This window comes from Phoenix dactylifera, chromosome 3 (genome assembly GCF_009389715.1).
Source record: "Phoenix dactylifera cultivar Barhee BC4 chromosome 3, palm_55x_up_171113_PBpolish2nd_filt_p, whole genome shotgun sequence".
Taxonomy (NCBI): Eukaryota; Viridiplantae; Streptophyta; class Magnoliopsida; order Arecales; family Arecaceae; genus Phoenix; species Phoenix dactylifera.
Genome location: NC_052394.1, coordinates 4,961,945 through 4,989,753, shown reverse-complemented (window position 1 = coordinate 4,989,753; position 27,809 = coordinate 4,961,945). Strand labels below are relative to the sequence as shown.

Genomic DNA, 27,809 nt, shown 5'->3' with positions numbered 1-27,809 from the left:
AGCAAATGTTTAAAAAATAAATAAAGAAATAAAGTGTTAACCAGAACTCTGAACTTGCCAAGTTGCTCCTCCTTCACGGTTTAATATCTTTATTGTACAAATACCTGATTTAAGGCTCACCCTTCTTAAAATAAATTTAAGAAATTCACTCCAATTACCTAACACAAATAGATCAACCATCAAAAGATGCTAATCCTGTACATGGTATATGGCCCTGTCCATATTTTTCCCAGAAATTCTATTTCATATAGTGGCACAAACAGATCGGCACATTTCAATACCTCATAACTTTATCATTGGTGCTGCTTGCACTTGGCGGATGACAATCATTTACAAAGAAAGAAGTAGATGAGCAAACCATCCTTGCAAGAATGCATCCAAGCACAACATTGAGCATATTTTCTTGCTCCTATGCAACTTGATGTCTTCCAGCTATGGGTGTTTTTTCGGTCAAGTCACTGAAGCAGTCAAAAAGACATTTAAAACCTATTTGGTCCGCAGAAAAAAAAAATATATTATTAAAATATATTTTTTGGAAAAATTAATATTTGAATATATTATATATGAAAAAATGATTTTGGCATATTTGATCGATCATACAAAAGTGGGATAAAAAATTTAGTTACAGATATTTTTTTTTAAAAAAAATTAAAATATATTTTATATCCTTAATAACCGATTACAAGAAAAGTAAAAAAACAACGCACCTTACTAGTGTTTAAAGGTATTTTTTGGAAAAAAATATATATCTTGATTCTCAAACTATGAAAAAAAGAGTTTTTTCCATCTCACAAAAATTTCTATTTCGTATGAGAGATGAGAAATGTAAAAACTATTTTTTCATTTTCTTCGTTTCAATTCTCTAACCAACCAAATACGAGGCATTTGTATTGGCACTTTTTTTCCGTTCTCCTCCTCGAGCCAAATGCGATCTGGGGTGCACCAATTGGACGCTGATATGGCTCCTCATACAAATTATCATAATCCAACGGTGATCAGACAGCGACATAACGCGCTCCACCACTGCGCTTCTTAGTTTGACGTACGGACATGATCAGTTACTTTTTACTGTTGTTTTGCAAGGGCGTCGAATCCTCGGAGCTCTCCCGGGCCGAAGCCGTCGAAGCCTCCCGAAACCATTCGCCCTAGAGAGCGTCGATCCCTCAAAACCCGAAGAACATCTCTGATCGCCGCCCGGATGGAAGACGCCGCCGCTGCCGCCGGAGGAACCAGGGATAGGGTTTCGACCGCCGCGGGCGGTGGGCTGGGAGGGGGCGACTGCTTCGGGCTTTCTCCGTCGAGCGTCCTCAAGCTCCAGAAGGGGGATATCACCACGTGGTTCGTCGACGGATCGACCGACGCGATCGTGAGCTCGGGAAACCCTTCTCTCTTTGGTCTGTAGTGGTTGGAATTGAGATTTTTGGTAAATTGTCTCGTATCGAGTAGAAATTGCTTCTTGATCTAACGATGACTGCCCGAGCTCTCCAAAATTTCGCTAAGTTTCTTCTTTAGCTCTTTCTTTTCCAAAATCAAGAATCAGCTGTTTTAATAATTAAAAGCGCCCGATTTTTCTTGGTGAACGTGTTAGAAGCTGGTTAATATTGATGATTAGGTATGTGTTTTCCTGCCCCGCTCTAAGGTAGGTACCAGTTCAGTGTGGCGGGCATTTCAGTGGACACTTATGTTAGTTTGTTTATTTGGTCTCCTCAGATTCTCAGTGAAACGAGAAATTGATTCGAAGCTGGTGGTGTCAAAGGGTTGTGTTATTCGCGTTGAGTCATGATATTAAGATATGACAATGATGAAACAGAATAGTTCATAAATTGTTTCTTAACAAGCATTATGTTCCAAATCTATAAATTAGAGGCCAAAACTGGGGCAATGCTCTTAATATCACATGTGTTGATGTTGACCTAACCAAATCTATGCACATTGATGACTGATGAGTTCAAAGCCAGACCTGCATGTTATTTAACAGACTTGATTAATGACTCAAGATGACGATATATGTGGTTTTTAAAGCTAATCAACCTAACAAATATACAGATGGTATTGCATTGGTAAGTACTAAAATTTTACTCGATGGCTATTAACATTCAGCCATCCTAGTATGGATGTAACTGTGCATGTTCATTGAAGTTAAGCATTGCATTTGAACTCCTTGCATACATACATGCATATACATACACACACATATATGTGTGTGTGTGTGTGTGTGTGTTGGGGGGGGGGGGGACGCGCGCATGTGTGCTATCTATCTATCTATCTATCACGCATGCACGTTATATATATATATATATATATATATATATATATATATATATATATATATATATATATATATATATATATATATAACGTGCATGCGCGCATGTGTGCTATCTATCTATATATATATGGGGGGGGCACGTGCATGTGTGCTATCTATATATATATATATGTATGTATGTACATGTACATAGTACGTGCATGTATGTGCATAGTATGTGCATGGTATGTGCATAGTATGTGCATGTATGTGCATAGTATGTGCATGTATGTGCATACATATACATACATACATACATATATATATATATATACACACACACACATGTGTATGTATGTATGTGTGTGTGTGTGTATTTCTATGTATCTATATATATTACTATGTATCTATATATATCTATATGTATATATAGTAGAGGCAGATTGTTTACACATAAATCATATATTGGCATGAAAACTATTGTGGTCTACAGAGAACCAGTGATACAAGTCAGTTTATTCTATTAAACAATTCAGAGGAGGTTTGAGTCTTCTTATCAGTGAACTAAGTTGGTACCAGCTGTCTAAAGCATCAGAAAGATAAAGTAAGATGCAGAGGCACATAATAGATCTACCTGATTCGCTTGCACTGCATGAAATCTCAAAATCCACCTTAATTTGGTGATAGTAGTGCTGTAATTTCATGTTGGATGTTAAAGGACTTCCCTTCACTTCTTTAGCGGTAGAAATGGCATTATCATTTACTTTATTACTTCCACATTTGTTGCCTCCCCCCTTGTTCTGAGCGGGTTGCCATGACAGATGGTAATGGAACTTGTTTTGCAGGTAAATGCAGCTAATGAACAAATGCTTGGAGGCGGTGGTGTTGATGGAGGTAACTGATCAGAATTTTCTCTTCTTAAACATTATTAAGTTATTTTTTCTGAGCTTGCTATCCCCTGTCTCAGTCATACATAGAGCTGCTGGCCCAGAACTTCGAGAGGCATGTTCAAAAGTTCCAGAGGTCCGGCATGGAGTTCGCTGTCCCACTGGTGAAGCTAGAATAACGCCGTAAGTATCTCTAATTAGACTTTAATTATTTTCTTGGGGCATTCTAATCCTATATAGGTACTTGTCGCAAGGATCACGTAGTATATTAAGTCATTGAAATTGTGCAGAGCTTTTCGGCTTCCTGTGTCTCATGTAATACACACTGTTGGCCCCATTTATGATGTTGACAAGCAGCCTGAGGTTTCGTTGGGGAATGCATACAGGTAAACCTCCATACCCCAAGCTCCCCCCCCCCCCCCTCTTTCGTCCTGTCACTTCTTCTTAGGTCCAAACATGAGATGATATGTGGAGGACATCATAGTAAGTTCGACAAGCTTTGTTTCTTTTTTCTGATTGCAGAAACAGCTTGAGGTGTGCTAAAGAGAACAACATTCAGTATATTGCTTTTCCAGCCATATCATGCGGTGTTTATGGGTATATAGTGACTAAGCTTCATATATTGCTTGAGAAATTGTAATTGATCATTTCTAACATCATATTTTCATTTCTTCCAACGTTGTGGCTTCAGTTTCTCTTGCACACCTTTTTCACAGATATCCTTACAAAGAAGCTTCCAGAATAGCTGTATCTACAGCAAAAGAGTTCTCAGGTGACTTCAAAGAGGTAACATATGTTTGTAACCTTTCCTGGTACAGCATCATATTTTCTAATTTATATTTGTTTTCATTGCAAATAATCATTTTGACATCCATATTTCCAAAGTTCATTAATTATCATTTTTCGCTTCATGACCGGAAAGAGTATAGCCTTCCAATCAATGACCTGGGATATGATATATATGCTCATGCTTTAAGGAGGTGGGTAATCTAATAATACATTATCGGGATGGACAAAACCCATAAGTGTGATTCTTAAAGTCAAATAAGGACAAATAAGCAGCAAATCTCAGAAAGAAAACATTCATAGATTTCATAGGACAATGTCATTTGGGATCCTAAATGCACATCCTTTTATTTTGTTTCATAATAATTAAAAAAAGAAACTCTTCCTGTGCAGATTTTTGTAATAGCTACTAGTATGAACTCATGACCCTTATAATACCACAGTAATTACCATGTTACCACCACTATGGACCTCTCTTTTTCCCTCAATATGGGTCTGCACCATGCTTGCACCATCACCTGTCTGTTGCTACCTAACCCTACCCTTCTACCACTGTCATATAAGCTTCATTCAGCTGCCATCCTCGTCGGTGTGGGCACTCCATTGCAACTTAGGCATGTTCCATTGGTATTATTACCATGGGTATTCTCACTGTTGGTAACTTTGTAACATTTGTATAGGTGATAGTCTCTTGTATGAACTGAGTTCCTATGGAAGCTATATAAACATCTAGGAACTCCTTTTTGACATTAGGTTTTTTTTTTCTAATATGCATTTATGTGCAACTAAACATATTCGAACGATCTGAAACATGGGACGACAATTTTGATCTTCAGTATTTGATCAAGCCATTTTTATTCTAAATTAGTCTTTTTGTGAGAAAATTTTCTGTGTTGGCAATTTTTTTTTTTTTTTTGCTTGTGTTGTGATTTTCTTAAACCGTAGTAAAAATGAAGAAGGATTGGAGAAGTTGTGATTGTAGAGTATGGTCAGGAGATTTCTGTTCTGCATAATGCCTCTGGAAGATGTGAAAAGGATCATGTCACTTGAAAGAGTAGATGTTCCAACACTCTTTCCTTTATTACTAAACTCGACCATGAGAAACCTGGAGACACTTTAAGGATTTAGAGCAGGAAGTGTTATGTTTCCTCTGTTGGATCTTCTTTCTATTGTCCGAGAAGCAAAGCTAAGAAAATCTTGAAAACCCCTCATAGTTCTCAATGATCTGACAATGACCTTTCTTATTCTGGCCTAGTGATGGTTACATTTAGATCTCCCTCTACTGATATCTCCACTCTTCCTTTGTGGATTAAGCAGCAAAAGAAATCGTATTCAGGTTTATGCACCAGAATATCACCTAAGCCAAGTTCTTAAACCTTAACAGGAACTTATTGCAGAGGTTCTGAAATTTATGAAAAATGTCTTAAATTTCTCAAGGACAGAAGGCTGCTTTGAACTCAGTAACTAGGGTACAACAATAAGAAGTGACTACAAGAAGGAAGTATAGTTAGTCAGGGAACCTGAACTGTGAGTATCATCAGCAATAAATAGTTGGTATTAGATACCATCTTTTTATTAATATTCCTACTGTCGATAAACTTCTTGCTTGCTAGCTCCTCATGAATGAAGCTAGTTTGGAAGACCAGCTTACAGATAATCGTGTTGGTGATCTACCATACAATTCTTTTGGACCAGTGAGGAACTGATGCATTCGTTTTTCCTCCATCAAGTGTTTTTAGTTGACATATTCTTGTCACCTGACATGACCAGAAATGATATCAAAGTTGACAGGTCTTGAAAATGTTGGAATAAGGCTTGCTGCTGGTTGTAAAACTCTGCTCATCCTTCTGTGTTTTTTGTCCCTTCCGAGTTTTTGTTTGTACCATTCCTGACCTTGTTGCAATGCAAAAGGGTCTATTGTTATTGATCTTAACAACTTCAAATAAGGTGCATTGAAATGATACCGCTTGTTTGTCCTAGTAGATGATACTAAATACATAAATGCAGCTGATTGAATGTGAACATAACTTGCATCATTTTGCTGCAGGTGCATTTTGTTTTATTTTCAGATGATCTTTACAAGGTTTGGCTCGAGAGTGCTCGTGAGCTACTTGAGGAGTTTTGCATGCAAGAACCACTTCTCCTTGATACTTGCAAACCTTGAAGATACAAGATCCAAAGCGAGAGTAGGCTTGAGGTTAAACCATGAAGAACCACTTCTCCTAGATACCAGTAGTTGTGTGTATGAGGCCTAGTGGTTGAAGGACTTTGTCATTAACCTAGTAACTCGTATCTTGTGATTTAATTGACCTTCAAAGATGCAAACATGATTTTGCTGTGGATTTGTTGGGATGTTTTCCAAACAGGGCCAGGTGGTGAGCTGAAGAACAGACCAAACCAGCAGGAAGCAGTATGCTTCATGCTTCTTTTTGGGACGTGGAAATATTGCAAGATATATCAAACGCTACTAGGATTCATAAACGTGCTTTCCTTGTGTATTGATCATAGACAGTCAGCGGCGTGGGCACATGTTGGAAGTGTATTTGTTGGCGGAGCAGTAACGTACTGTTTTCAAATTTTGCTTTATATAGGCCATGGGATGCTTAACGCCGGCCTCCATCCAAAATGGGGATGCATATCAATAAAAGATCATCTGGCCTGAGCATGGAGGGTGTACCGAATATCTTCCTAGTAATTGGCTTCTACAAGATAAGCGTTACGTATGCATGATGAACTTGCAATGCCTCACTGGCAGCTGTCACAGGCGTTTCTGGAAATAAAATTTACACGTGGATCGCCAACATGATCTGGTCTGCATGTCAAGCGCTTCGGGGGTTTCAGATCCTCTTCAAGCTTCATTCTGAATGATGGCATTTCCATCTGTATATCCTGAAACTTTATAGGTGAAGCACTTTTTAACATGTTCAAGAAGAGGGATTTGAATGTTGTCATACATCGGAAGCATGCAATATACACAAGAGAGCATACTTTGTGTCTCTCAATATTGGCTTCATGAAAAGAGAGCATACTCTCTGTCTCTCAATATTGGCTTCATGAAAACATCCAGAGGGTTTCGCAAAGAATTCACCTATGCGTTCTCTCTTTAAGTGCAGATCCCATTATTTGTCAATCCCAGAGAATTTGAATGGGTTATGAAATTGTTAACAAATTTCAAAGATGCCTTTGAACAAAACTTGCAGCCTCACTTGCTGTAATTTAACATAATTTACATAGCAGGATACACAGCAACCTCAAACAACTTAGTTCAGTAGTTAAGCAGCAAATTCTGCACTCAAAATAATCTTTCCTTTCAGAGAATTTATGCATCTTTATTCTTGGAAAAGCGTCTTGGTAGTCTACGTATCACATTTTCATCCACCACCCTGTAATGCTTGGTAAATTTCTGGCGGACCAACCAAGCACATTTATCCACATGCACATCGTATTTATTGTACAAGGCTGGTATTGTGATCGACACAATGGTCCCTGTCATCCATGACAATTTCATTTCAGCACAATGAAGGGTAAAGGAATTCAGAATTCAATACAGAATTTCAAGAACATCTGAAATGATTTGTGCATGAAAGCCTGAAAGGGTATGTGAGGCTTACATCTTAAGCCAGTTCAAATTTATTAACCCCCCCCCCCCCCCCTCCTCTCTAAAAACACACACCCACACCCTGATGCGGTGCCACTGCCAACACCTGAGTTTTGAACCCTGGACCTCTCCCAAGTGGAGAGGGATGCCAACCAGCTGAACTAAGGTTTGTTGGTTGTATGTTCAAAGTCTTGAGAAACCCAAATGCTCAACCATCAACTACCACTAGCATATTCATTGATTACTAAACATTCCACTAAAACCTACCTACATAATAACCAAACATCCATAAATGCATTAATCAAGGTTTTTGTGCTTAGTCTGATTCCATGACCTTGAAGTTTCACTGATCCACATAAGCAAGAAACTAATGTAGACTTCCATTTGGTAGTGATAACATGAATGAGATGCACAACTTTGTTGTCATATAAGATAGAGATGTGCTGCTTGATTAGAATACATTAAAGAAACAATTACTTATCAAAAAGTAAGAAACTTGCAGCGTGCATGACCAAATTAAAAGTTAAAAAAAAATGTCGAGTTTTTGAGCAGGCAATGAATAAATTCTCAAGAAAAGAGCATACGGGCCCCATGAGCATGCAGATACATGCAGGAGAAGAAGAGAGAAAGAGAGAGGAGGGGGGGAGGGGGGGTGGATGTTTATTTGGCGACTCGTGTTAAATTTAGCACTGAATGATGACTGTAGCATGTCATATAGCAATTTCAACTGGCAAGGTAAAAGAGGAACATACCTATATATGCAAGAGTGAAAAATGAGAAGAAACTACCAACAACAGACAAAAGCCAAAGGAAGACCACCACCTGTCAGAAATAGAATGTTTTGCTAAGACTTGAAGTTTGATGGCACAGAGAATATCTAGACTCCAAATATCGAAGGGTTGATCATCACTGACCTGAAAAAAGAGCCTGAAGTCTTTGCCAAGAGTAATATCATGCGCCATCATCAGCATATTGTTCACTTTAACTCGAAATGAAGCAGCAGCGTTATTAACCATCTCTTCTGATAGAACCAATTCTGGCAATGGTTGAAGTTGTCTGCTCATAAATATTCACCATGAAGCATCTCAAAAACTTTAGCTCAATAAAAGAGAATATTAAAAAAAACTGAAATCATGACGGTTAGCATGTTGATCTGATGGCAGGCAAAATAAAATATAGAAGGAATAATCAGCTTACTTATTTAAATAAACAGCACTGTTAGCCCGAATAAACTGAATCACAATCAAAAGAAGCAATATGTCTGAGCAGATTGTCAGGAATGACAGTCCAGATCTCTCAAATAAAAGCCATGCCACAGTAGCAACAACAATGACCCCAACTGAAATCCATTGGCGTTTCCACAATATAACATCGGCAGCTAAGAAAAGGAACAATCAGAGGTTATGTCATAAGGAACAAATCAGTAACAAAATAAATAAATTATTTAAAATCCACACAAGTTTATAAAACTATGAAAAAACTCTAGTGAAATCCTTGTAAGCGCATCACGGGGACATTTTCAAGCTAAGACAGAGTATGATTTAAAAGATTATTATACCAGAGAGATAGGACCAAACAGATCTACTGTATTGATATTTAAGTTAGAAACCAACCCCTCACCTGTATTAAATTCATAACAAATTTTAGATTTTGAAACCATGCCATATAGGGAATTAGAGTCAGTCCATCCACACTAATTTCATGCCTTCTGAAATTGTTTACATCAAAAAGCTCATAATTCCTCATGCAGCATAATTACTAATAAGAAATCACAAACAGTTCAAAAAGAACCTGAGATGTATCAAGTCACACTTTTTTGAGGAATGTATGGTACCATACTAAATGTTCATAGATTAACATATCTAACTACAAGCCTTATCAAGGCAGTTCAAGTATCAAGCTTTGCACTCATTCTATCTGACTTTCTGTTTGTAAGTTCATGACCTCCATCAGGTCGCAAGACTCTTATATCCCAAAAAAAAAAAAAAATAATATATATATATATATATATATATATATATATATATAGTGTCAATTTTAAATAACAACTAACAAACCATGTTGGCAATGGGCATCCAAAAGGGCAAAGTGAATGTCTTCAAATTGGTCATCTAACTAGTTCAATCCAGAAAATCAGTGTTGTAGTTTATGGAAGCATGTATCAGGCTTTAACTTCCAGGAACGGCGTTTAATGGCATACAAATTGTAGCCATTGTATATGTCAGAATATTCCTGTGCATATGCCAGAGAATGTGACATTCATTAGAACGGCAAGGTCTCCAGAGTTGACGGATTTACATTAGAGATAGCAGCACTGACTGCAAACAGTCACAGTTGAGCTATGGTGCTAGAGAATGCTGTGGTCTATCAGTTTTCCCAACAACAGCCCCCTCTTCACTTTAGGAGGCAAAACTCCAGTGGTGGCTGCGAGGAGGGATTTTTTGCAAACTAAAGCAATTCCATAGCTCCCCTGAAAATTCAAAAACAAATCTCCTTCATCTAGCTTTGATCCTTTTGGTAGAATCATCTCTGCCGGCTTGGTTGATCTGTCTTCTCCTTCCACCCAAAGTCACAAACAAAGAGCTAACTATAATATCTATGTTTCAAATGGCTCGAAAGCATGACTAATCAGCTATCAGTATGCATTGCAATACAATAATCTTATGCAGTAGAGAAGCCTATTAAATCTGGAACCATCTACATTGCACCAATTTAGATGTCAAGTTAGTTTCTCAAAATTGAGAATGTTTCATCACAGTCTCCAAAGTTGATGCCACCAAAGGCTGGTAGACCCAATACCAACAGGTGTGTCAACTAGCGATCGGTACAGTATGATACGGTCCATAACATACTGAACTACAATGTACAGGAACCACTAAAAGAGAGAGAGAGGAGAGGGCCAAAGAGGTAGGAGAGGGGGGAGAGGAAGGAGAGGGAGGGGGGGAGAGAGAGGGAGGGGGTGCCCACCTGAAGGCATGGACCGATCCTAGTCGATTTCCCAAGTCCAACAGCCGTGGCCAGAAAAGGATGGAGAGTGGGAGAAGGGCTGAAAGGTGGAGGGCATCGATGGAGAGAGACGAGGATATTTTTTCGAAGGGTCTGCACAGAGGAGAGGGAGACGAGGGGAGAGAGAGAGAGGCTGGAGGAGGAGGCGAAGGGGCCGAAGGAGTTTCAAAGGGTTTCAAGGACAGGAGGGGGGGCGATCGTGATCCAGCATGCGAGGGGGCAGCCTATTTAATTGCATAACCTGGCTTGAGCTTCTCTCAAACCAGGAGGGGGGCTTTTGGTAGGGGTTCAGCCTGTTTACCCAAGCCAATAGGGCTTTTGGTAAGGGGTTCAGCCTGCTTCGAATTGCTTGGTTTGGGGTAGTACGACCAACCTTGATGCCACCCATCTTATTGGTGCCAGGTTCCAAGGCATATTGGCTCTGCATAGGAAAGGAATTAGCAAGCAAAGCTGGAATATGAATTGGTGTTCAAGAGACCTCTATTATTGTATAAGTATAGCGTAATAACTTCCACTCACACCGTGAAATTGGCGTATCCATAAACTCTTGCGAATATCGGACAAAAGGACAGAATTATGAGGCATAGGGATAGACTTGTGAGCCATGACTTTCAAAAAGCAAACACTAACCATTCTGCAAATGATAGTTAATCCAACAACTATTTGTTAAATACTTAATCAACAAAGAAACTGTCGAATGCTATTTCATCTAATTTGATGATTTAGTAGAGTTGTACTAATATTAGAAATTTCCTCAAAAGTGGCTAGAGGATTTGTTATTTGCAAATGAGTGTTATAGATTTGAAAACTTTGAACAAGTTTTGGCTCCAAAACATCGACTACAGCGGATGCAAACTCTTGAAAACAACACAATGCTATTACCACAAGAAGAAGGGTAGGCAATCCAGAGGTAGGTAGTACATTATATGGTTGATCCATATTTTTTAGTCACTATTGCATAAGGAGAGAAAACTCAACAAACTCCAAATATACGAGGCTAAAAAAGATGGCAAGAAAATGGAGAACCCCATGATTTTAATCATTTCATTCCATCTCTCATGCCTAAGAAACCAGCCATTCAACTTCATAACTCTAGCAGATTTTGGAAGGCCATTCTTCAACGCGAGTTTAAACTGAATGATTCCTGCAACCCAACAAGGAATCTATAACAACCTAGAATCTCACCCAAAAAATCTAGCCAAAAGATGTTCTTTGGGTTCCTTGGCCTATATAATTATCTAAGATTTACCTAGTGCATAGCTGATGTGGGATTAAATACACACCCACACTAGCACCCTAGCATCCTCGCTGCTAAGGTCCAAATTCATTCTAATCCAATCATAAATATCATAAACCCAATCACAAAATCCAATTATAAACTCCATGATTAGCCTATGATCAACTAAATAAATCAGTGCTGCAATATCCCCTAGTCCAAATAGGCCATGTGCCAGGTCCGCTCTGATATCATTGATAATAATCTAGGATCTCACCCAAACAGACTAGCCAAAAAGTGTTGATTAGGTTCCTTGGCTCAGTATAAATACCCAAGATCTGTCCACTGCATAGCCGATGTGGGACCAAATGCACACCTACATAAAAGTCTGTATAGTTCTGTCCAGAACCAAAAATACCAAGGAATCAACTGTGTCCCAGATCGTGCGTTAACCCATGCTATCAGTAAACATAATGAACTTAAATCTAGATTCCCGCATCTGATAACCCTAAGAGATTCATCAGTTCCCATCAGTCAGAATGTTTTCTAGGAAACAAGGAACCATCATTTCATGCGTCGAACAGACCAATTAGCTTCAAGACCCTCGCCTCTGTAAGTGTCAAACACGCTCTACATAATTTCCTTAACTTCCTACTTCAGAACAACCTTCATGCCCCCCCCCCCCCCCCGGCGCGCGCGCGCGCGAAGACACGCAAAAAAAAAAAAAAAAAAAATCCAAACATGTGATGAAATTCTGGAATGAATTACCTTTGCCGCCCCCAATTATCTGGTGAATCGACCGTTGGCGATCGAACAAGCGATACCCACCACCGGCGGTCGCCGATGAAGCGCACTGATCCAGAGACCGCTCCTTCCTTGAATCTACCCCAATCTCTCCATTTGAGAGATCCTGGGAACTGCTATCCATCAAAACCCTAAACCCCAACCATACCGACCAAATTAAAAGAGGAAACAAGAAACATGCTGCTTTCTAGGGGAGAAAATCCTAGAAAGCAAAAACGGTAACGGAATTCTGGATGCAATCGAGCCAAATTGGAAAATTTTAGCTTCAATTATGAGAGAAGGAGAGGTATCTGAGAGGGAACTAACCTTTGAGCGAATCTATTAAGAGCGTTTTGCAGCGAGGGACAGGAGACAATTGGAGGGATTCCTCCCCAGAAAAGAACCCTAAAAATCCTTTTCTTTTTCGATCGAAAGAAGCTTTAGATGGAATATATGACTCTCCTATTTTCCTGGTCGCCCAGTCTGCCTTGAGGGCCTCGACGCTGGAAGTGGAACAGTGGAATTATTCGTTGAAGCATTCCCCGGTGCTTTAAACGGCTTGCGGTCCGTGAATTTGGGTCGGAGCGCTTTGGAGTCGAGTCAAATCTGGCTTCGGGCACGTGCCATGCAAGGCCAAGCTTGAACGGTTGTGCTCTCGTGATGGCAATCTCGGTTTCCAATCTCTATTTCTACCGAACTTTTGGAAAAGTATTGACGGATGTGATCCATTAATCAAATAGCATTAGACAATTATGGGAACTTTGTTTGCCTTAGCATCATTTCCTTTTTTTTTTCGGCTCATTTATTGCATTTTTCTTATCGGTTCTAATTTCCAACTCTAACCTATTCAGAGGCAATTGAATGATCAATCCACTAAATTTGCAATCCCAATTGACTGCCCAATCAGTTTTATTTGAAGAAAATAATATTATTCTATGTACAGCATCAAAAGCATTGATTAAATCAATGATTTATTTGAATCCTTAAAAGCTTCTCTGAATCGATTAGTTTTTAAACTAATAAATCTGAAATTGGATAATAAGTTGTGTGATTACGGCTTGATCTCATAATTCTCTTCCTCTATCCTCGATACAGTTCCTCCTTTATCTTTTTCTCAGCTTAATAAGCATGACGATAACGGTGTTAGACTATATACATGCTTCTCCCTCCCTCCTCTTCTCAATTAGTCTAATTTTGATGTCTTGACCCCAAGTACTTATGGAGGTAAGAAGAAAAATCTTGAATCCTCCATTCGAATCCGCACTCTCAATCACCAAAAGACCCTAGTTAACCGTTTTGTCTAACATTTAAGGGTCATCAGGCATTTCTCGTATCGGAGCCTAATGGAGGAACTGGAGGTTACATACACCAATTCTCCATTCATGGTTTCTATTAGCTTACCTTGGTATCGCAACTTAATTAGCTTTTAGTTTGGAATTATAATGAGTAACCAAAATTATTAGAGAAGTGTTGAAACATTCAATTTTTTTTCCGGATGTGCAATTTCATTGATAACGAATTAATAATGAATATACCTATCGGGTTTAGATCATCTTGATAATAAAAGTTTTTGCAAATGCCATTTCCAAATCTAAATCTACCATAAGGGTGCCGAGTCTAATCTGGCTCATACTAAGTATCAATCGAGACCTACCCCTTGTAATAATCTAGGACCTCATCCAAAATGGCTAGCCGGAAGGTATTATTTGGGTTACTTGAATATGTATAAGTACCCAAGATCTACCAAACGAATAACCGATGTAAGACCAAACACATGCTGGTACGGATCCTCACATACTCCCTCATTCAAGCCCTGATGTCTTCGTCAGGCTAAAGGTTCAAATTGTTTCAAATGTAAACACAAACGCCACGATCAGCTCGTGGTCAGCCCCAATGGATCCGTGATGCAGTGTTCCTTCGTCCACATAGGTTATAGGCCGGATCCGCTTTGATACTATTTGTAATAACTTAGGATCTCATCCATAATGACTAGCCGGAAGATATTATTTGGGTTCCTTGAACATGTATAAATATTTAAGATTTATCCAGTGAATGACCGGTATAGGATTAAACACATACCGGCATGAATCCCCGCACCCCTATTTAGCTGTTACGTGTCAAACCCAAATTCTAAAGCTGTCGGGAGGATGCAAAGTATAACCGGACTCGTATGAGAAAGCAAACAAGAGTCAGCGGACCCACTTGTACCTTATCTGCTAGTTCCAACGAAAATTCAAGATTGTGTTCTCTAGTTTTTCCTGCAATCCATGTTCTAACACCAATGATGTCTATAAATCCATGGACTGTATAGGAATTTCAATATGTGTGCGTGAAATTGAAATCTCGTAGAGGCCCATAATTATAATAAAACTCTCGAAATCAGTGTTTGCAAGTTAGAAAACGCATGCCACTGAAAGTCTAGCTACGATCTTACAATGGTCTTTGAATTAAAAGTTACAATCATACAAGAATTCCTGGATTCCGCTAGACCACATGCCACGTTACCAAAGAAATCAAATATTACCCTAGGATGAGGGGTGCAAATGGGTTGGATCAAGTTGGGTCATGAGTGACCCCCGGCCCAATCCGATTTTTTTGTTCGAGTTCTAATTTTGGACCCAGATCCGATTTAATAGAAGATCGGATCGGGTCGGATCGGATCAACCGCTACAATTTTTGACTTAACGGGTTATTCGGATCAGGTTGGGTCTATATATAATCCAGACCCAACCCAAAAAATTCGGATTGAGTTCGAGTCTGGGTTTGATCCAGTTCAGGTTCGGGGCAGATTTGGTTCTAGTCAACCCATCTATAGCTTCAGAACTTGTGTTTGTACCCCACGAGTCTAAATAATTTTACAGATTCGGATCAGATCGGGTCGTAGGATTGAAAACTCTAAATTATCCAAATTTCAATTAGGTTGGATTAGGTGAAGCCTTCAATCCGAAAAATAAAATAATTCAATTTTAAGATCCAACCAGTCTCTATGGGTCTTCCAAACCGGACCGAGCCAGATCTAAGTGGATCGGGTTAGGTTACAGGTTAACCGATTCATTTGCAGCTTTACTTGGATCGTGGTCCATCAACGATTTCCAATCGGCAATTACAGCGCGTGAATTAAACCATAAGAGTGCTGCCAGCTCAGCATTTAGCAGGAATGATACCACTAATCAAACACCCGCCTTTTTGTCAACCTCCTACCAACCGTTTGATGCCCGCGGTGGGTGCACCTAAAGCTGGCACTCGCTCATTCCCTCCCCGTTATTTTGGGACCTTAATCTTCCATTAGCACCCATGAACACCACACCACAGAATGATCTCCCAATCAGGCCGGGGCCCACGTCTCATCCTCTCAAGACTGGCAGTGGTAACTAAATGGGTTTCTTTTATCTACTCGACAGCATCATATATTACTTAAAAAATCCGCCACGCCTTTACCTAATTTCCGTTGGTTATTTTTAAATTCCCTTTTTTTTTCTCACCTCGTCGAACCCTGCTGTCGCCGGCGATGAAAAGGAAGCGTATATTATTTTTAAAACAGACATAGTCACCAATAAAGAAAAAGACCAAAAAGGGACCAACGTGATCACTTCGTTCCACTGATCGTTCGAGCTGCTATTCGCCTGAGGTTTCTTCGACGCACAGAGAGAGAGAGAGAGAGAGAGAGAGAGAGAGAGAGAGACTTCCATATAAATAGAAGTCAATTCTCCCATCCGAGGGAGAAAAGGGGGAAATTTCGCCGCGTCCTCTCCCTTCGTTTCTATCTCTGATCAGATCTGAAGTTTCGAAAGTTTTTTATTCAGTTAATTTTAGCTGAATTACTCTTCGAGGCGTGGCGGCTGAGCTGAATGAGGTGAATTTTGCTGTTAATTGTCATCAATTTTGTTGTTGTTTTCGGATTAGATTTTATTTTGGGGAGTTTGATCTGATGGTGGGGAGGGCCAGATCTTGGAGCTGAGAGGGGATTCGTTGGAGTGGAGATGGGCGAGGATGCGCGGTTCCAGTTGGGGACCGTTGGCGCGCTGAGCCTGTCGGTGGTCTCGTCGGTGTCGATTGTGATCTGTAACAAAGCGCTCATCAGCTCCCTTGGCTTCACATTTGGTGAGAGATCTAACGATTTGCACTTTGGTTTTGTAATTTTTGCTGTTAGTAAAAGAAACTGAAGGACTTTCAGTTGGGTTCGACCTTGGCTTTTGTTTGTAAAGAATGTCAGATTTTACAGTGACTGCATGTTTAGTATAGTTTTTGGTGATTCAGCGGAATTGATTGGGTTTTAATTGTTTCTTGCAAATTTTGTCAGATAGCATGCGGACATCTGTAGAGACTTATTGGTGGCTTTTTTGGTCGTTTGCTGCATTGTGGTTCTAGTTGTCTCCCTAAAAAAATCAATTTTAGTTTAAAAGTTTTTTTTTTTGGGATTCACTAGAAGAATGCTTTTCCAACTTTCCAACTCTTGACATCTAGTGAGGGTCTTTGTTTGGTTTAGAATTGAAGGAATTTGATGGATCTGAACATATGAAAAGTTGGAATCTTCTGGCCATTGGTCGGTGACCGATTATGGGAGGAAGATGTAATTATGGAGTTGAAAAGTATCAGCTGCATAAATTCAGGATGATGTAAGTTTCCCTATTGACGAGATAGCTGGTTTTACATCTGAATAACAGATGAAACGTCCCAAGCTTGCTGAAGATTGAAAGGCTTCAAAGGTTTGTTAATAATCATTTGATAACTGAAGACAACAATGTATAATATCAAATGAGAAGGAAGGATGTCTGTACATGGCATGCTTTCTATGTGGATGTGTGGGACACTTCTGTTGCACTCTTCCTACTTGTTAACTAACTAAAATTATGGCATAAAGAGGGAAATGTGGGAATGACAAATGGGAAGTGCAAGAGATCTCGTATGCAAATGCATAAGGAGATGTGGCCATGTGGGGAAGAAGCTGGATTATTCATTGGACTGAAAAAGGGCTTTGAACAGGATGTGAATCATGAAATCCAAGGTTATTCTTAACATTGTTGTTTGTTCCATATGACACCACGTATTAGCCCTTGACAATTGAGAATTTTACAGATCTTGGTTCTTTAATCCATAGAGGAATAAGATTAGCCAAGCCATATACTATAGGTCTGTTTTGGAAGGAAAGATAAGATGACAGTAAAGATACTGCTACATAGTACTTACATTTTTAATATCTTATTAAAAAATATATGCACAGATCGGTGCCTTTGAACTTATATGCATGTTACTTTCAAGCACTTGCACAAGTAGTAAGACATAAATTCAAACTTTGTTTTCCATGTAATGAAAACAGGCATGAAGTTAGAACATAATATTCTACTCATAGAATTATAGATATGGATATGGATATCGATATCGATATCAATATGGCTATGGATATAGATATAGACATATCAATACAGATATAGATATATCGATACAGATCCAGATATATCAACATACAAATATAGATATAGATATATCAATATAGAATATCGAATATCGATATCAATATAAAGGCATACATTTGCAAAAAAAAATCGACAATATTCTCACAGAGGATTATAGTGCTGAAGGCAATGAGGCCCTAAAAGGCTATTAATTTTCTATGAAACTCAGTAACATGTATATTGGAAGACAAGTTTTTTTGTTGCTTAATACATAGGAATATGTAACATTCTTTAGTAATTCAGGAATGTTGAGGAGCAGTAAAAACTGTAGTCAGCCCCAGTCTGGTAGACCAAAGCAAAATTGATTGTGGCAGATGAACTTGAACATAAACCCCAAGCCAATGAGATTTAGAATTTTAAAGCATTGCAGTATTCTAATAGTTATTTTTATGTTGAGTACTAGGGTAGGTCATGAGAAATTAGTATGAGAAGGAAATGCAAGCGTTGTTGAATGGGCAGCACTTGATTGGAATGCTGAATTACATAACCTAGTCTGTGAGGATCTCAGTGTCTATTTGCATGCATTAATGATTTAAACATGTTCACTCCTGAAGGGTAATGCAAGTAAACATTTCCTTTCCTTGAATGTAGTATTTCATTTCTCAAGCTTTAACCTGATCATTGAAATTATGATTTGATATTCAAAACCAAACTCATCTCCCCTGCTTTGTTACCTTGTGGTAGCACTCAAAGAAGAAAAAAAGCAAAAAGAAAAGAAAAAGAAACACCACAGGAAGTCTGCAATGTATAGTTTGACCAAATTGGATTTCTGCTTTGTGTGGTTATTCTTTTGTTGTTACTCTTTGCCTTTAAGAAGTTTGGAGGCATAAATTTGACTGCTTTATGTATAATTACAAATTGAATGTTTTACAGATGGCAAAGCTTGCATTTTTTATCACTAGATATAGCTGGTATGGTTGAAAATTATGATTTGCTTACCCCTGCCTATTTGCAGCCACCACTCTGACAAGTTGGCATCTCCTGGTCACATTCTGTTCCCTTCATGTGGCATTATTGATGAAACTATTTGAGCACAAACCTTTTGATGCAAGGCTGGTAATGGGCTTTGGAGTACTTAATGGAATCTCTATTGGGCTATTAAACTTAAGCTTGGGTTTCAATTCTGTCGGTTTTTATCAGGTACATGTTGTCTTCTTTTTTCTTGACTGAATAATGTATTTTAAGTAATATTACTTTGAATGAATACATCATGCGTCTTAGCCTGTTGCATAAGACAATATATCAACAGCAATATCTTGATGCAATATTATTACTTGATGCCGTCATCATTTTATTCTATTTATTCTGATACGAACACAATATTAACCATACTACATATTGCTTCATCTACTGTTCTTGGTATTTAAAAATTGCGAATGTTATTGGGCACAATATTTCTGTTCCTTATTGGGAAGATGCCATTATGGAAGCACGATAATTTACAATTCCCTGTAACTTATATATATTGTTATATTCTTTAACTGTTCATGTGCATTTACTGCTGGCCAAGGGAAATGGTGCTTTAATATTGCCAGTCCTCAACGTTTATTAAAATACAGAAATTTCATACTGGTCCCTTGGTTTATGCTTAGCTACCTTGCTTTTTCCCCATCTTATGCTGTATAAATTATATGTGCTGCTTCTGGCTGTAACCCCTGTTATGTCTTCGTTATAATACTATTGAAACTTGAATTTTTTTTCTTATAATTTGATTCATTGGTTGGCTTCTAACTTGTCTTTTTCACTCCAGATGACAAAGTTGGCAATCATTCCTTGCACTGTTTTACTGGAAACTCTTTTTCTCATGAAGAAGTTCAGGTCTGTTTCAACATCTATTGACACCAAAGTTACACAGTAATATACAGTAAATACTGTTCAATGAACTTAATGAATTAATTGAACTCTGTCTTATTATTTCAAGCTAATGGATTACATCCGCATTCAAATCTTTAAGCAACATAAAACCTTCATGCTGATTAGTATTGGTTATACATATAGGGAAAGCCCTAAAGAGCATATGCAGTCTTTGAGCCCTAAAGTGAACTTTTACTTTTGTTGTTATGGGAATGATAAAATAGTAACTTGTTAAGTGTTAGTTAATGATCAGTTGAAATAAACTCGCATTTAAATGCACCAAACATATATTAAGTTTGTGTAAAAACTTGTGATAGATCATTCAGAGATTTCTTTTGCAATGAATCACATAAGTTTTTCCCATTCTGTTTGTCTAACTATAACCAACCTCAAAATGTGTACTTGATAGGACCTTTGGAGCAAGAACTTATGTTGTCCGATTCATGTATGAATCTTGATCTTTATGAAATGTTTGTGATTTATTTGATTAATATATTATCCTTGTTATTGCAGTAGGAAAATCCAGCTCTCACTTGCTATCCTTCTTTTGGGTGTTGGAATTGCGACTGTCACAGATCTGCAGCTCAATGTTCTGGGATCTGTACTATCTCTGCTTGCAGTTGTTACAACTTGCATCGCTCAAATTGTATCCTTCAGTAATAACATTGACTAGATTTCTTATTGGGTCATCTTAACATGAAAACTTAATATTGTAGTTTTCGCTGTTGAATCATGGTGTTGGTACTTGTCATAGGCCTTAACCAGTTCTTCTCAGATGACCAACACTATTCAGAAGAAGTTTAAGGTGTCTTCCACACAACTTTTGTACCAATCTTGTCCTTATCAAGCATTGACTCTGTTTGTCGTTGGTCCATTTCTTGATGGTCTTTTGACAAACCAAAATGTTTTTGCTTTCAAGTATACACCTCAAGTTCTGGTAAGTATTTATCACAGAATGTGGCAAAGTATCTCTTTGTCGTATAATATTGTTTTCTATTTTTATAGTTCTTTTTTTGTTGCAGATTTTCATTGTGCTGTCATGCCTAATATCAGTCTCTGTGAACTTCAGTACATTTCTAGTAATTGGAAAGACATCACCTGTCACCTATCAAGTCTTGGGCCATCTGAAAACTTGCCTTGTCCTGGTTTTTGGTTATGTTTTACTTCATGATCCATTTAGCTGGAGAAACATATTTGGAATTCTAGTTGCATTAGTTGGGATGATCTTGTATTCTTATTTCTTTACAATTGAGAGCCAGCAAAAAGCTAGTGAAGCATCTGCTGCTCAGATATCAGAGGTACTACTGACTTTTAATATATCCTCCATGTTGCATCACTTTCCAGATTTTTGACTGCTTGGATATGTGCTTTGATCATCATGGACATTTTAGTAGAATTTGGCTTCATTTCCTTGGTCATAATTTATCCTTCATGCTCACATTATTTTATCTTTAATGCTTATCAAGGAGCTAGGTAATATTTAGATACATTATTGTAAAGTCAGGCACATTTTATTATGCTGCTTAAAGATTGTTATGAGTATACATGTACTGGTAAGATTTATTTATGCGTGGAAAATGAGAATCTTTGAGTATCGGCATATGCTGAAGTAATAATTTTGAGGAGATAAAAACATGGCAGTATAGTAATAAGGATGTTATATCATTCAAAACTAATATAGAGAAACATGATGGACCAGCAGTAATATTGTGATATCTGAAAACAAATCAGTCATTTTTCAGATGCTAGTTCATCTCTATTATCAGGGCTAGAGAACAGTTGCTGTGCCATGTCTGAACGGTATATAGCTTTATTAATAGCAGCATTTTGTTGCCAGTTCAAATCCAACCACTTCATGATGGTTCCATGGTATTTGCCCAATTTATGAAATTCATCGTTCATTTCCGTTCCAAAGGTTGCTTCTATGATTGTGTTTAGCTACTGCCTCTGGCATATAATTAGTATATCATAGTGGCTGATGCTAAAACTGAGATTTGGGAAGATTGAGGGGGGGGGTGGGGGGCGGGGGGGTATAAATAAATTGAATAGATGCATGACACTTTGGGTATAAATAAATTGAATAGATGCATGACACTTTTTTTCTGCAAATATCCTTAATGCTTTAATTGTATGAGGAGTGTTAATTCAAGTGAAGTCAGACGATCAGGACATTATGGCATACTCAATGATTGGAGCAGACTTTGTCTTTAACTAGATTTTGCTATTTCTCTGGATCTCTTCTTAATCTGAAACATGATACCTCATCATATTTACTCGATACTAATTTATTTTTTCTCCTATTTCAGGTAAAAGAAAGTGAGTCTGATCCTTTACTCACTGTTGAAAATGGACCTGCTGTAGCAACAGATGCTGCCGCTACAAAAGCCCCAGTGTGGAGCTCAGACAAAGATTTGCGTGCGTGAAATATGCCCTGTTCTACAACATCATACATGGATCTAAACTTACGGGATGCCATTATATTATATGGGTTAGAAGATGTGACCCACCTGCTTGTACATTCAAATCATTTTTACAAAACCAGTACTTGAGAACTGAAAGGATCAAACGCGTTTTCCTATGTATTTTCCCCTGCTTTTATAAGTTAACAGTAAAGAATTTAATTCTTGTCATGGGTACTGCCCCAAAATTGTGATTTTAAATCCAGACTTTTCACTTTTTACAATAAAAGCAAAAGCTCTTCTTCATGCCTCTTATTTCCAATCAAATCATTTTGACAAATCCAGTATACCTGAGAACTGAAAGAATCTGTGCATTCTCTTCCTGTGCTCTTGAAAGTTAACAGCAAAGAATCCTGATTCTGGATCTTGAGGAATTCTTCCCACATTTTGATTTTAATTCCAGACCTTTGTCTGGCACATTTAGCCAGTATTCCTTGTATCCTAGCCTCATAAATCCTAAATGTTCACTTTCCCTAATTTATAGAAATGCAAATCTCTTATTTGTAGCGGTAGTCCTGTTTATTGTCCGCTTGTACAAGTAATTCTTTTTCCAATTAACTTAGGATTATTATGTTTCCCAACAAATCAAATAAAACTATTTATGTCTAAAAGTTCCTCTCAGTTCATCAACAAAAAAAAAGTTTATAAAACTGCAAATTCTGATATATATATATATATATATATATATATATATATATATATATATATATATATATATATATACACACGTATACACACGTATATACGTACACGTATATATATACACACGCGTACATGTACGTCTGCGTACACGTATACGTATACATACGTACATATGTATATCTACATACATATACATGTACATTCATATGTATATCTAGATACATGTACATACATATGTATATCTAGATACATGTACATACATATGTATATCTATATACATGTACATACATATGTATATCTATATATATATATATATATAAATTGGTACGAAATTCGGATCTTTTATTTGAGGAGTCCATGTACAACAATATGCTCCCATTCTATTGAAACATCAGCCCTGGAAGATTTGCACAGTCAATCCATGCTGCTTATTTTCCAACACCACTTCCATTGGTAGTATACTCGTCAGACAAGAAGGCTGGCCTCCAAGTCATTCTCATCCCCACCCCTCGTCAGCTCCTCCGCCCTCTCCACCTGCGCCTCCCAATCCGTCCGCGCCACCGCACACAGCATCAGGCTCACACAGGAGGCCTGGGCCGCCACGAGGCCAACCCACAGCCCAATAAACCCCAGCCCGAGCCTGAACCCCGCCACGGCGGCTACTGGAAGCCCAACAAGATAAAACGAGCTAAAATTAATGTTCGCCCCCAACGTGGGCCGGGCAGTCCCTCTCAGAACCCCGCAGCCCGCCGTCTGTGGGCAGTTCCCGAGCTCGCAGAACCCGACGATTGGCAGCACCGCCGCGGTCAGTGCTAGGATTCTCGTCTCGCCGGTGAACATCCTCCCCCACACGCCTCTGACGGCCACCGTGAACACCAATGCCGCGAGCCCAAAGACCGCCGCCACCGCGAGGCCCACTCCCGCCGCACGTCGGGCCCGAGCCGGCTGGCCTGCGCCCAGCTCATGGCCCACCCGAGTTGACAGGCCCATGCCGAGAGATGAGGGGATGACGTAAATGAGGCCTGTGGTTTGTATCAAAATGCCCATGGCCGCCACACTGGGCTGGGGTTGAGATAGAAGGCCACAGAGAATCAGCATCACCTCATACCACCACCATTCAAGGCACACAGATGCCATGCTCGGGGCGGCGAGCTTGACAAGGGGTGCCCATCCTTGGAAGCATGCAAGCGAGGCTCCATGCCATGGTTTAAGAGCTTTCTCGGATAGCATCAGGTAGGCCACTAGGCCCATATTGATGTTCACTGTGTTCAGAGCTGAGGCTAGAGCCACTCCTTTTACTCCCAGATTAAAGTATGAAATCAGGAGCCAGTTGATGGGGATGTGGAGGATGAGGGCCAAGGCAGCACAGAAGGTAAGAGGGGTGGTGAGGCTTTGGGCTCGTAAGAAAATTCTTAGCGGATGGAGGAAGGATTGGGCTAGGAGGTCAGGGAGGGAGAATAGAAGGTAATCCTTTGCTGAGGGTAAGATTGCTGGGTCCTGGCCCAGGTGCAGAAGAATGGGCTCCATGTTGACCCAGAGGACAGAGATAGGTATAGTCGAGAGGAATAGGAGGAGGATGGTCTTTTGGAAAGTCTGGCTGAGGACGGCCCACCGCTTGGCTCCAAAGGCCTGGGCGCAAATGGGGTCCATGCCCATGGCCAGTCCCTTGACGACGGAGTAGCCGGTGATGTTGGCAAAGGCAATGGCGAGCGATCCTCCGGCGAGCTCGACATCACCAAGGTGGCCCAGAAAGAGCATTGCGATGACTGACCTGGAATAGAGGAGGAAGCTTGTCATCACTATGGGCCATACGATTTGGTACAGTGAGTTGAGTTCCTCCACTGCCTGCATCAAATCACCAACAAAGCGCAGTTGTTTAGTAAGCAGAAATTAAATGAACGCAGAAAGGAGCAGCAGATTGCGAGGGAGATAGAGAGTTTATTAAAGGACTAGTACATTTGGTTTACATCCCATCTAATGATGTCTTTAATTGCAACTTATCATTCAACCACGCTCCATGTATTTTACCAAAAAAAACCCCATCTGGAGTCCAATTTTGAGCTGGCTTTCATCATTTTATTTTATGCGAATTGGGCAATGGAGTTAGGAGCTTACATGCAACTCAAGTGGCAGTTTGGGGGTATTATCTCTCCATGTTTCCCACCCGTCCTTCCATCAGCTTTGTGAACAGGGGACCAATTGGCACAGACAAGGCCAGCTAGCTGCACTCAATATGGGGTAACAGTGGCTTGAACCTAGCTCTACTTTTAGCCCGGCAATGGCTGCAGGTTCTCCCCGGGACCTACCACTCAACCGCTAGCGAGCACCGCACGCGTTAATTTTGCGACGTGCAGTAAAATGCTTGGCCGCTGCATGGGGTCTTTTGAAAACTCTGGCACAGCTCTCAAAGCTCGATACAAGACTGTCCATATCCTAAGGAAACATTTATTTCCCGTTCGCTAACAGTATAAAGATAAACCATTGCCGAGCGCTTTTTGTGCGCCCTGGAGCTGGCAAGATGGCTAGCGTCCAAACAACCCTCAGGGACTACGAGCTTTTGCGACTAGCGTTCACAACCTCTTTATTTCCTGTCTCGTAGTCCTTTTTAACAATTAACTCGAGCAACGTACCCAGCGACTCCTGCCAACCCATCCGGGGGTAGCTAAACATGACTCCATGACCCCATGAGAGGAGCCAGGAGCCGGACTCAGAAACACAAACATGGTGACCATTAAAGAAAAGTGCCATGAGGAAGTGGGATCCACGGCAGAAGGACATCTCATCCTAAAATAATATCATGCCTACGTATAACTCCATCACTTTTAATTTACATGCTGGCGTGGCAAGACGTGACTTCATTCATTAGATGGAGATTATGCTTCTGATCAGTGTCTGTATGCCGGTGCACAAGTAAATAAAAGCCCTTAAGAACTTTTTGTATGTGGGCATGGCATCATTCATCAAATGGAGATTATCCTAGTCTTTTAAGGATTTTCTATGTTCACCAAGAGTAAATAGACTAGCTAAAAATTCAGTATGGCATCAGCGGACAAGTAACAAGGTAGTCTTGACTCTTGAGTTTGAGGTGCACGAAAAACTACATCTTTAGCATAGGAAATTCCAGGGCAGGACTGCATGACCAAACATTCAAACTTCTAAACAAAAATGGTTGAATAACATTAACCAACTCATACATTAAATATGCAATAAATGTAGTTTAATAACAGAATTTCCGAAGGAAAGATGGGCCCCCCTCAAAAAAACCCTCTGAGGACGAGTTCAATGAATGCCCCCCAGCCACACCATTGACTAACGGAGGCCAATGCCACCCAAATTTTTTTAAGTGAGAGAAACAATATATGTACAGATTACAATGTACAGAAGGTGGAACAGCACAGGAAGTGCTGTTGGAGTTTCAGCAGGTTAGAGAATGGAAAGGGCGTAGAAAACAGGGGTGGTTTGAAAAACAGCCTGAAAACATCAGCAGCTGACAGCCAAATGATGAACAGAGCAAAAATGGAGGTTTCAAAGGAAGTTTAGCTTCCAAAGCTTTGGAAGAAGGAGGAGGAGGAGGAGGAGAGAGAGTTCGATCCAAAACCTAAACAGTCTGAGGACTTACCTGCAGGTCACTCAAAATGCAAACAAATTAATCTCAAATGAATCATGCTTGCCGGGTGAGATCAGCCTTTGGCTTGGCTCTTCGCAATTACTCTCATGCAAACAGTTGGTACAAAACTTCTTATGTAACCAACAGAAAAACTTTTGTTGACAGAAGGGCTCCACCGTGCATGAGCCCCACACGCAACGCTGCGAGTGAGCCCCACATGCAACGTGTGCGTGTGTGCGTGTGGGTGTATCAGGGGAGGGTGTGTCAAACCTTGCCCTTGCTCTCAAGCCCAGCTCAGCAAAGGATGGCAGGTCCGTATAAGACAAGTACCAACTGTGCTCGAGGCCTCCATTGCAGTTTGGCACCTCTATACACTTCCATCTTCCATCATTTTACCTCTAACTTGTACACCATTATTCTTTTTGGAAAAAAAGAAAAGAAAGAAGAGTTTGGAAAGAGAGAGAGAGAGGGATGTCGTCCACCATCCAGCCTCTCTCTTTCCTCATGATTCTCTAACAAATAAATCACAGAACTATGAATGGAAATGTATAACTTGTTCAGGAAACAGAAAAAGAAACAAAAACTAAAGAAAGAAAGGATGTATGTGCATTGGGATTACCTCATTGATATTTGGCAAGGATTCATTAGCCATCTTCTTCTCTTCTCCTCTAGTCATCTTGTTTTCCTCATCCCCTCCTTCAGCCAAACCCCCACCATATAGTGACTCCTTGTTGTGGTACATCATGATCTCAAGAAGAGAAGTGGGTGGGTAAATCAAGATGGTAATGGTTCTTTTGATGAGACGATAAAAGAGAAGAGGAAGGGAAAACCAACAAGAGAAGGAACCAAAGAAGAGAGAGGGAGGCGAAACAAAGTGTGGATTTTTTATAGGATGATTGAGAGGTGGGATACCACTCCAAACCAAACCTTCATATATCCAACACCATGCGCTGCGCTGTCTTCTTGAGACGGAGAAGGACAAAAGCAGGAAAAGCAGGGGTTGAGAGAGAGGGGAGGGGGGGGCGGGGGGACGCTGAGTGGGTGTGGTGTGTCCTGCCTTCGGAAATGGAAATTGGAGAAGGGAACAAAAACCTACAAAACTGCGCTGCCCAAGGGAATATGAAATCCTTATATATTTTGTTTTTTGAGGGAAGATGGTTATTAAAGAACGCCCAACAGTTGACGACATTGGCGTTACGTTTCCTTAGTGACGCCGGGTTTGGAAATCTTGTGCTGCAGCTTTAGACCTAGGGTTATCATTTTTTTTTAA

The 27,809-nt window shown here is 39.7% G+C and overlaps 4 protein-coding genes across 4 annotated transcripts; 2 read left to right on the top strand and 2 right to left on the bottom strand.

The window, feature by feature from the left end:
* Positions 1 to 1,056: 1,056 nt before the first annotated feature.
* LOC103702127 (macro domain-containing protein VPA0103-like) lies at positions 1,057 to 6,263 on the top strand. The gene is made up of 7 exons (XM_039124355.1): positions 1,057 to 1,366; positions 3,094 to 3,142; positions 3,216 to 3,318; positions 3,426 to 3,521; positions 3,658 to 3,732; positions 3,852 to 3,921; positions 5,969 to 6,263. Exons 1-7 carry the CDS (start codon positions 1,199 to 1,201, stop codon positions 6,083 to 6,085), a joined length of 678 nt encoding a protein of 225 aa, XP_038980283.1. The 5' UTR covers positions 1,057 to 1,198; the 3' UTR covers positions 6,086 to 6,263.
* Positions 6,264 to 7,012: 749 nt separating this feature from the next.
* Positions 7,013 to 13,053, bottom strand: LOC103702124 (reticulon-like protein B16). Its single transcript, XM_008784422.3, has 6 exons — positions 12,852 to 13,053; positions 12,510 to 12,676; positions 8,717 to 8,897; positions 8,434 to 8,575; positions 8,272 to 8,341; positions 7,013 to 7,407 (listed from the first exon to the last, which is right to left on the bottom strand). Exons 2-6 carry the CDS (start codon positions 12,667 to 12,669, stop codon positions 7,241 to 7,243), a joined length of 720 nt encoding a protein of 239 aa, XP_008782644.1. The 5' UTR covers positions 12,670 to 12,676; positions 12,852 to 13,053; the 3' UTR covers positions 7,013 to 7,240.
* A 3,018-nt stretch (positions 13,054 to 16,071) lies between these two features.
* LOC103702123 (UDP-xylose transporter 3-like) lies at positions 16,072 to 22,540 on the top strand. Its single transcript, XM_008784421.4, has 8 exons — positions 16,072 to 16,377; positions 16,470 to 16,625; positions 18,933 to 19,117; positions 19,728 to 19,795; positions 20,345 to 20,477; positions 20,607 to 20,768; positions 20,854 to 21,129; positions 22,138 to 22,540. Exons 2-8 carry the CDS (start codon positions 16,505 to 16,507, stop codon positions 22,252 to 22,254), a joined length of 1,062 nt encoding a protein of 353 aa, XP_008782643.1. The 5' UTR covers positions 16,072 to 16,377; positions 16,470 to 16,504; the 3' UTR covers positions 22,255 to 22,540.
* A 717-nt stretch (positions 22,541 to 23,257) lies between these two features.
* On the bottom strand, positions 23,258 to 27,587 carry LOC103702221 (protein DETOXIFICATION 53-like). The gene is made up of 2 exons (XM_039124354.1): positions 27,159 to 27,587; positions 23,258 to 24,777 (listed from the first exon to the last, which is right to left on the bottom strand). Exons 1-2 carry the CDS (start codon positions 27,282 to 27,284, stop codon positions 23,398 to 23,400), a joined length of 1,506 nt encoding a protein of 501 aa, XP_038980282.1. The 5' UTR covers positions 27,285 to 27,587; the 3' UTR covers positions 23,258 to 23,397.
* Between the last annotated feature and the right edge of the window lie 222 nt (positions 27,588 to 27,809).